Source organism: Pecten maximus, chromosome 17, assembly GCF_902652985.1.
Source record: "Pecten maximus chromosome 17, xPecMax1.1, whole genome shotgun sequence".
NCBI lineage: Eukaryota > Metazoa > Mollusca > Bivalvia > Pectinida > Pectinidae > Pecten > Pecten maximus.
This window is the reverse complement of record NC_047031.1, coordinates 10,397,582-10,407,362: the sequence shown is the minus strand read 5'-3', so window position 1 is coordinate 10,407,362 and position 9,781 is coordinate 10,397,582. Positions and strand designations below refer to the sequence as shown.

The following is a 9,781-nucleotide window of genomic DNA, read 5'->3' as shown; positions in this document are numbered from 1 at the left end:
ATTCGTTTTTACTTATCATTATAGGACCTAATGACCTGTTAAGTGTTGATGGTCCGTTAAGAATTCAGTAATTAAAATAACAACATGCACAGATAGTGTCCGTCCAGAGTTCCGAAAATGAGCCTCCATTTTTATTCCCAGAACTACCCCGACCGTAATACGATTGTTTGCGTTGTCACTATTGGCAACGATCAATTCCACTTCTTCCGGAACTTGTATTTTGTCTGTCTTAACTCATTCAGGTGGCGCTCAGCAGTTCCTAAGCTTGTCCCATTCCAGAAGGTTCTGCCTCAAAGTAAGAAAGACAATGAAACACTGGGATAATGGAGATCGCAAGTGATAAGTTGGGATTAATTCAACGTCCACTGATTCGGAGACGACATACATTGTAATGTCCGTCTCGGAGACGATATACACTGTAATGTCCGTCTCGGAGACGATATACATTGTAATGTCCGTCTCGGAGACGATATACATTGTAATGTCCGTCTCGGAGACGATATACACTGTAATGTCCGTCTCGGCAAATTAATCATACGATAATAGCGATCGCGGTGTGTCCTTTACGGAGTCGAGCGTTTCACCACCATCCTTGTCTTCGTCAAACTAGAATAGGGAGTACTGCTATAGAAGTTAAACCACACCATTGTTTGTAAGACATCTGGTCCATTCGTGTATGATAGGCCATTTAAGTTTGAACGGTAACAACCGCCGTACCACCAGCCCCCTTTAAATCTTTCAGCACATGAAAGAGGGTACTGGTCGTTGTCCCTATCGAAAGTTGAAAACGACATCCCGTTATGAACGGCCATCCCATCATCTGGAGGAAATAAAATGTATCATTAGTAAGACTGACGGTCAAAATGTATGCCATGCAGGTTTGAATCGAGTATACATCGCTCATATTCACATCTCTCTCTCTCTCTCTCTCTCTCTCTCTCTCTCTCTCTCTCTCTCTCTCTCTCTCTCTCTCTCTCTCTCTCTCTCTCTCTCTCTCGCAAAACCATGCTTATGGGGAATTAGGCAAACTCCGTTGTTATGGGGAATGGCATTTCCCGCTTCATTACCGCTTCAAGGATAACACTTATTAATTCCATGCGCTAGATTGCACGGTTTCACTCAACACATTTCTTAAGTAGCTGCCAATAAATGAAGTACTGTGTGTGTGCTAATTATCCAGTCAGTATGTGTCAGAGAATTGAACAAAAAACATTTTAATTTAAAAAAAAAAAAATTATAATTTTAAATTTTGGCGGGAAAAGAATAAACTTATCGGCCAATGAGGTGGTGTTCCACCTGAACCAAGTTAATTAAAGTTATAATTTGCTGATGTTTGTGTGGATTTATTTGAGGAATTAACGTTTGAATTAGATACTTCATTGAACAAGAACGAAGAGTTAAAGCTAAAGATTCGGAAAACAAATACATACGTTCCAATTAATGCGCGAGGTGCAAACAGGAAGGAATTCCCCATCTGGGGTTTCCCAGCCCACTGTTCAGGCCAAATCACTGCTCACTGTATACCAACAAGGAATATACAGGAAACAGTATTGTTTGTATATAAGGGTTGAGTATGTACATACACGAGACAATTCCGCTGAATCCGGACACTGTCAATCTGTAGTTTGTGGCCTCGTTTCCAACACTGAATGTGGAATACTGCGCATGTCCAGCATCACCTGACGACGTGACAATTTCAATCCGGAGTACAGACGCTTTAATAGTGAGTTGGTGGATGGCGTCGTTTCCTTTTAAGAAGTTAAAGACATACTTTTTTGTAATATAGCAATAGAAAAGTTATAAACTCCTTATACATGTCTCGTGGAAAAATCATTACTGTTAGAATAACCATATGGGATTGACCAATCAGAAGTCAAGGCTACCATTTCAACAAAAATGCTTTCACACTATTTGCTATATTAACTGTCAGTACCAAGTATCGGCGTGATGGGTTCAATGTTAAAGTTACTACACTGGTTTTTACTGTAAACATAATTTCTGTGATTTATTCCAGCTTTACATGTCGAGTAACAGTAATAATACAGTAACATTGTCTGCGCCATCAATTCGTCCTGTCCATCTCTATACAGTAACCTCGGCCAACACGTTGATGACACTATCAGGATGCTCTGTAGTATTATAAATTAAAATAGCATTTCTGGATTTTGGAGGTTTATACATACCTAGCCAAAAGTTTCCTTTGAGATTTCCAAATCCTTTTTTGTAGTCTTCCCAAGATCTGTAAAAGTCCACTTGCCCATCCTCTCTATTCTGTATAACCTGGGATATATATTCATACCTAACAATCATGTTGTTCGAACGTTAGCGACCAGAGAATATTATTAATCATGTTTTATTGTCGCCTCGACGAAAAGAGGAAACCAAAGCAAAGAAAGACGAGTCTGGTATAAGGGATAAGGTTCCCAAGTGACGTCGAACTCTAGCAGATGTTTATCAGTCTTAATAATGTGCTCGACGTACGTTAAAACAAGTAAATATTCATTCAAGTTCAACTGAATGTGACTACCAGTGAAACTAGAAGAATCCTATGTGCAGATTTTTTTCCCTATCATTATTATTTTTCTGACGATGTACCTGGATAGTGTACGTATAATTTTTGTTAAGAATGTTCAGGTGTACACACTTTTCCTGTACTTAGTTCATTTTCATAATTATTTAAGTTATATGTTTGATATATTTCTGAAGTACTTTTCAGATAGTCATGGAAAAATACTAAGAGAAAAGAAAGAAGTGGTTGTCTTGAAATATTTCTCAAAAAGGACAGAAAATGTGTCAATTAAAATATTCATTTTAGCTGACATTGTCCAAAGGAATGGTGAGCTTATGTCATGGCCGTCGCCCAATGGAGCAAACAGAAGTTAGTCTTTAAAATCGCTACTTGTCATAAAGGATTGAATGGAATTTGGTCATAAGCTTTCTTTGGGGATGGGGAACTAATTTTGCATAAATAGTGACTCTGGCCTCCCTGGGGCCAGAGGAACATACCCAATAGGAAAATAAAGTACTTTAAATCGCTAATACCGGTAATCATGAAAGATTGAACAGGTTTTAACCGTATGTATACAAAAAGTAAATTAGAAACATCCATGTGGGAAGTGGAACATATTTCTGCAAGGGGACAGAATGGGGGGTAATGTACAGGTCCTTTAAATTACTACATGTCAAATATTTAGACTCTGTTATGTCTCGGTCGGGAGACACAACCAAAAGCATTCCTCACGGGATGAACGCTCAACTAAAGGTTTAAAATGAGACTTTGTCAAGGGAGATATTTGAAAGAACAAAGTTGATAAGAAAGAAGAAAAAATATAAGATCCCTAATTCAATCATCAATTACGATCATGCAATGGAAGCAGCAGGTCTTACGGCAATATTGTTATAAAGGTATTTTGACAAGATTTGCTTGTATACGGCATGTGGTAAATCAACGCCAACTTGAGTGGTATTTCAATATCTATAGATTCTAAAGAAGATTCGATATCTCATCTCATCTCATGAAAATATCTAGATTATCTATCGTCGACAATATCACAGCTATATACAGTTCAGAAATGTTCATATCGATTCCTTTAACTAAGCGGGGTTCATTGTGACAATAACTTTCTTATTTCCTATCATCTATTCTCAATATTCGTCATTTTATGTCATCTGACATCAAATTCCGTCCGTCTACGTGCACCGTGCGAAAATTTTTATTTTCAACTTGCTTCTCCATCTTTATGCCGAAGCGGATTTCAACCAAATTTGGTCGGAACATCAATGAGGGAGGAGATCCATTATCGTAATGAGGATGGTTCGACCCTTTGGGACAGAAGGCGAGGCCCTAAAGGGGAACTTCGGTAAAGGTTAAATTTTGCTTTAAAACACTATTCCTCCTTTACGTCTGAGTACATAACAACCACATTTCTATAAATGAACTGGTTTGACCCCTGGAGATCAGTAGGGGCAAGTGCTAATTAGGCGGAACTTTTTTTTTTTTTTTTTTTTCTTTAAAACACTACTCCTGATGCCCGGACGGATACACGGGTCTGGACTATCATCGGGGAATGGTATTTATATTTTACATAAATCAAGTTAGCTTGACCTGGATACAGAGGGATGGTGTCTAAAAATGTCAATTTATTTAAGTAGCTGTTTCAACGAGATACGAAATGAAATTGAAAATGATATTTCAAAATATTTCGTTTGACACGTTGTAACAGAAAACAGATTCTTTGTGGGATTTTACTGATAGTGGTATAAACATAAAAATGACCATAACCCTGCTGTAAGGTTCTGATATATAGTACACACATTACAATTAGGCGGAACTACTCCTGATGCCCGGACGGATACTGTAGTTTGTGGACGGATGGATAAAATGCTGTAGAGTACTTACTTTATAGATTGCAAAAGCTAATGCATTACCAGTTACTAGCATACGATTCTAATAACATCAAATACTCCAAAGAATAGTACGGCTATATTATTTGTTGATACCTGTACCAACACTATACATGTACCCTAACCGGCCCCGTTGAAAATAACAATAGTGACCTTGACCCCAAAACCCTGAAAATCGAATTTGATATCTAGCCACTCGTAATGGGGTTACATACATGTACTAACTTTCACCAACACACCATGAAACAGAGCTGATGGAAGTGTGGACAGACAGACGGACAGACAGACCAATGGACGAAAAGGACACCTATAATTCCCCAGTTTCACTGGTACTGGACTAATACAAAATTCTCAGGAATATCTCGTATCGCAAAGATATTCCTGCGATTTTTGACACCTTTTCTTCATGTTTTTAATTTTATTTTTAAGAACATATAATGCAATAAAAAGATAGTTGAATGGTTCACGTTTAATATAGCATATGTTTCACCCGTATGACAGAATATTTCGATATCGTTCACTCGTGCTTCGCACTCGTCAAAATATCAATATTCTGTCATACTCGTGAAATATATGTTATAAAAAACGGAAAACCATTCCATATCCTCTATTTATTGCATTTTTGCCTGTGAAATATAAAAATTTATATACAATTTTATTTTCACTGCGGCAATCAGCAGAAAAAACAGATTTTGCAATGAAAATATAAGATTTTGCAGTGAAAATATCAGTTTAAAGTGAAAATATAAGTTTTTCGTCTTTGACCAAGCGGAACGAACCTTTGTATTCATCTCATTGAAACTTGAAGATTTTCCAATCGAAGCGAAAATAGATAATTTGACCATTTTTCTGTAGCCGAACACGCTTAAATTGCGTTGATCAGTCCTTTCAAAATGGCGCCGTCAAGTTGATGTGAAGTAACGTCACAAAGAGGTGACGTCATGAATTGTGCTTCGCACTGGTGAAAATATCGATATTCAGTCATACTCGTGAAATATATGTTATTCAATATCCTCTATATATACGTGAGTGTAACAATAGTTTTTGTACATTTTTGTACAACACGTTTCCTTTGTTTGATGTTGTTTCTCTTAATAATCTAACTAAGGACCTTTATTAGACCCATAGGCCCATAATAATGTAATAACTATCTTATCACCACGATCAAATCATAACGACATATCTTACCGTCCAGGGTCCGTCAGGAGTGTCCATCTCGCAGTACACGTCGAAGCTGACACCCGGCGACGGCGTAATCCGATATACACCAGAGCAATAGATGGCCTGTTCCACGTCACTGCAGTCAGCAGGATCAGCAGCTGTGAGGAAACAGTATAAAATGTGTTTACTGTAAAGTACTTATGTTTCGCATGAGATTTATTTTCGCGTTTATTAGAAAAGTCTATCCAAATTCGAATCCTTCGCGATTATTTGTACGAAAATAACATCTTTTGGTGGCGGCATCGATTACCGTGTACGAGTCTTGTGGAGTCCATAACTCTAGTTGTTCATCGTTCGCGAATTTAACGTCTTTTCCAGATCAGCGTTCGCGAAGTCATGTTTTTATGAATTTGTAAGAGGTAAAACCGTGAAATATATTACTCGCGAAATTAGAAGTGATTAACAGTGCCGACAACGCCGATAGATTTACACTATAATATACACAATAAACATCAGGGACAGCTAACAACCAAGCTAGAAGGTAAACTTTATGATTTGATCCCTGTTCGTAAAGTACTGCAGGCATGACGTAAAAATTGACCTGCTATCTCCATTGGATGATCATCAATAGGCGACTAAATTTTCGATCGTTTCTTTCTAAGAATGTTTTACTTCCTAATGTCTCCCTTCACTCGGCCTCACTTTTAGCCGAGACAAACAAAATTCTATCAAACTGCATCAAGTGCTCTTTTCCTCGTGTTCCACTTTAAAGATTGCCGGTACAACTGTTGTCTGTATGACTAAGAATATGGCCGGTTTGTCTGTATACTGACTTAAAAGATGACTGGTTTGTCTGTTGTCTGTATACTGACTTAAATGATGACTGGTTTGTCTGCTGTCTGTATACCGACTTAAAAGATGACTGGTTTGTCTGTTGTCTGTATACCGACTTAAAAGATGACTGGTTTGTCTGCTGTCTGTATACTGACTTAAATGATGACTGGTTTGTCTGTTGTCTGTATACTGACTTAAACGATGACCGGCTTGTCTGTTGTCTGTATACTGACTTAAACGATGACCGGCTTGTCTGTTGTCTGTATACCGACTTCAAAGATGACTGGTTTGTCTGTTGTCTGTATACTGACTTCAAAGATGACTGGTTTGTCTGTTGTCTGTATACCGACTTAAAAGATGACTGGTTTGTCTGCTGTCCGTATACTGACTTAAATGATGACTGGTCTGTCTGTTGTCTGTATACTGACTTAAACGATGACCGGCTTGTCTGTTGTCTGTATACCGACTTCAAAGATGACTGGTTTGTCTGTTGTCTGTATACTGACTTCAAAGATGACTGGTTTGTCTGTTGTCTGTATACCGACTTAAAAGATGACTGGTCTGTCTGTTGTCTGTATACTGACTTAAACGATGACCGGCTTGTCTGTTGTCTGTATACCGACTTCAAAGATGACTGGTTTGTCTGCTGTCTGTATACCGACTTAAATGATGACCGGTTTGTCTGTTGTATGTATACCGACTTCAAAGATGACTGGTCTGTCTGTTGTCTGTATACCGACTTAAAAGATGACTGGTTTGTCTGTTGCCTGTATACCGACTTCAAAGATGACTTGTTTGTATGTTGTCTGTATAATGACTTAAATGATGGCTGGTCTGTCTGAAGTATGTATACCGACTTAAATGATGACCGGTTTGTCTGTTGCCTGTATACCGACTTCAAAGATGACTTGTTTGTATGTTGTCTGTATAATGACTTAAATGATGACTGGTCTGTCTGTTGTCTGTATACTGACTTAAAAGATTACCGGTTTGTCTGAAGTATGTATACTGACTTAAATGATGACTGATTTGTCTGTTGCCTGTATACTGACTTAAAAGATGACTGGTCTGTCTGTTGTCTGTATACTGACTTAAAAGATGACTGGTCTGTCTGTTGTATGTATACTGACTTAAAAGATGACTGGTTTGTCTGCTGTCTGTATACTGACTTAAATGATGACTGGTCTGTCTGTTGTCTGTATACTGACTTAAATGATGACTGGTTTGTCTGTTGTCTGTATACTGACTTAAAAGATGACTGGTCTGTCTGTTGTCTGTATACTGACTTAAATGATGACTGGTTTGTCTGTTGTCTGTATACTGACTTAAATGATGACTGGTTTGTCTGCTGTCTGTATACTGACTTAAATGATGACTGGTCTGTCTGTTGTCTGTATACTGACTTAAATGATGACTGGTTTGTCTGTTTTCTGTATACTGACTTAAATGATGACTGGTCTGTCTGTTGTCTGTATACTGACTTAAATGATGACCGGCTTGTCTGTTGTCTGTATACTGACTTAAAAGATGACTGGTTTGTCTGTTGCCTCTATACCGACTTAAAAGATGACTGGTTTATCTGTTGTCTGTATACTGACTTAAATGATGACTGGTTTGTCTGTTGTCTGTATACTGACTTAAAAGATGACTGGTTTGTCTGTTGCCTGTATACCGACTTAAAAGATGACTGGTTTGTCTGCTGTCTGTATACTGACTTAAAAGATGACTGGTTTGTCTGTTGTCTGTATACTGACTTAAATGATGGCTGGTTTGTCTGTTGTCTGTATACTGACTTAAATGATGACTGGTTTGTCTGTTGTCTGTATACCGACTTAAAAGATGACTGGTTTGTCTGTTGCCTGTATACCGACTTAAAAGATGACTGGTTTGTCTGCTGTCTGTATACTGACTTAAATGATGACTGGTTTGTCTGTTGTCTGTATACTGACTTAAAAGATGACTGGTTTGTCTGTTGCCTGTATACCGACTTAAAAGATGACTGGTTTGTTTGTTGTCTGTATACCGACTTCAACGATGACTGTTTTGTCTGCTGTCTGTATACTGACTTCAAAGATGACTTGTTTGTCTGTTGCCTGTATACCGACTTCAAAGATGACTTGTTTGTATGTTGTCTGTATACTCACTTAAATGATGACTGGTTTGTCTGCTGTCTGTATACCGACTTAAAAGATGACTTGTTTGTCTGTTGTCTGTATATTGCCTTAAATGATGGCCGGTTTTCTGTAAACTGTATACTGACTTAAAAGGTGGCCGGTTTGTCTGTAGAACATGCCTGGCTAGAATCTACGCTACCGTGTTCAGCTACGGTAATTCAGTGTGATGACAATGGAAAAGCCTTTGTTATTATATGCACCACATCAATTCTCAGGAATCTGATATTTTCATTTGTTTTCATATATATAGTTCATTGATTATCATTTCCTAAACACATTAGCCTCATCATGATGTGGTGTAACACCCTGGAATATAGGTCTGGTGACTTTTAACTAACGATGAATTGAACATGATTGGGAAGGTCGATAACTTGGTAACACAAATCCGTAAGGAAGTCATCATGTACTCAAAGATACTCGGTTATCGGAACATAGCAACATGATGGTGGTGAAGCGATCACTTGAAAACGTTTCCTGATCCCGAAATTCGCGAGTATGCGATAATTGCGCTAAGTATTTATTTGAGGTGGAGAAGTCGTAAAAGACACATACATATCAGTATGCTCTCAAAGACGCCATTAACGATGGTAAAATAATGTTAAATATATATATTACATGTATTTCGGAATTTCGGGTATATAACGACTTGCAACGACCATCTCAAAACTGTATTATAAGTTCTTTTCTCTACGAATGATCAACCTTCATCAAGTCTGTCCAGATGTCATGAACGTTCTCAAGTTTATATCACTTATACCCTAAAAGCCATTTACCGTTTCTATGTAAATCTCTTGAGAAGAAAAATCTCCAAACTGAATTGATTTTTTGAATCAAATAACATGTTGTTCGGCATCTCACAGCGATATGAATATAACTCGGGAGTTTATATCAGATAAAAGAAAACATATAGAGACACTTAAAACAATGCTTTTAGACTTACTGTTTTTTATCTGTGTCTTGACCTTAGTAAACAGCATCACTGATGAAGATTTCGGAGCAGTATCATTTCTACAGAACATCGAGGTAAATGTCTGGCATTCCTTGGTGACGGGGTCAAAGGTGAATGACAAACAGTTAGATGTACAAACCTTGGCGCAGTCAACATGGTTTGATTTATTGTGGAAAGTTTTAAGTACGTTATTGGTGTACTTCTCCATCGGGACACGAAGAACACGTGCAAATGAAGATGCCGAAAGTCCACGTGTGTA

General features: G+C 37.9%; 1 protein-coding gene across 1 annotated transcript; it reads right to left on the bottom strand.

Annotated features, from left to right (window-relative positions):
• Positions 1-405: 405 nt before the first annotated feature.
• On the bottom strand, positions 406-9,730 carry LOC117315896 (angiopoietin-related protein 7-like). Its single transcript, XM_033870312.1, has 5 exons — positions 9,514-9,730; positions 5,593-5,723; positions 2,184-2,280; positions 1,584-1,748; positions 406-820 (listed from the first exon to the last, which is right to left on the bottom strand). Exons 1-5 carry the CDS (start codon positions 9,728-9,730, stop codon positions 564-566), a joined length of 867 nt encoding a protein of 288 aa, XP_033726203.1. The 3' UTR covers positions 406-563.
• Positions 9,731-9,781: the final 51 nt, after the last annotated feature.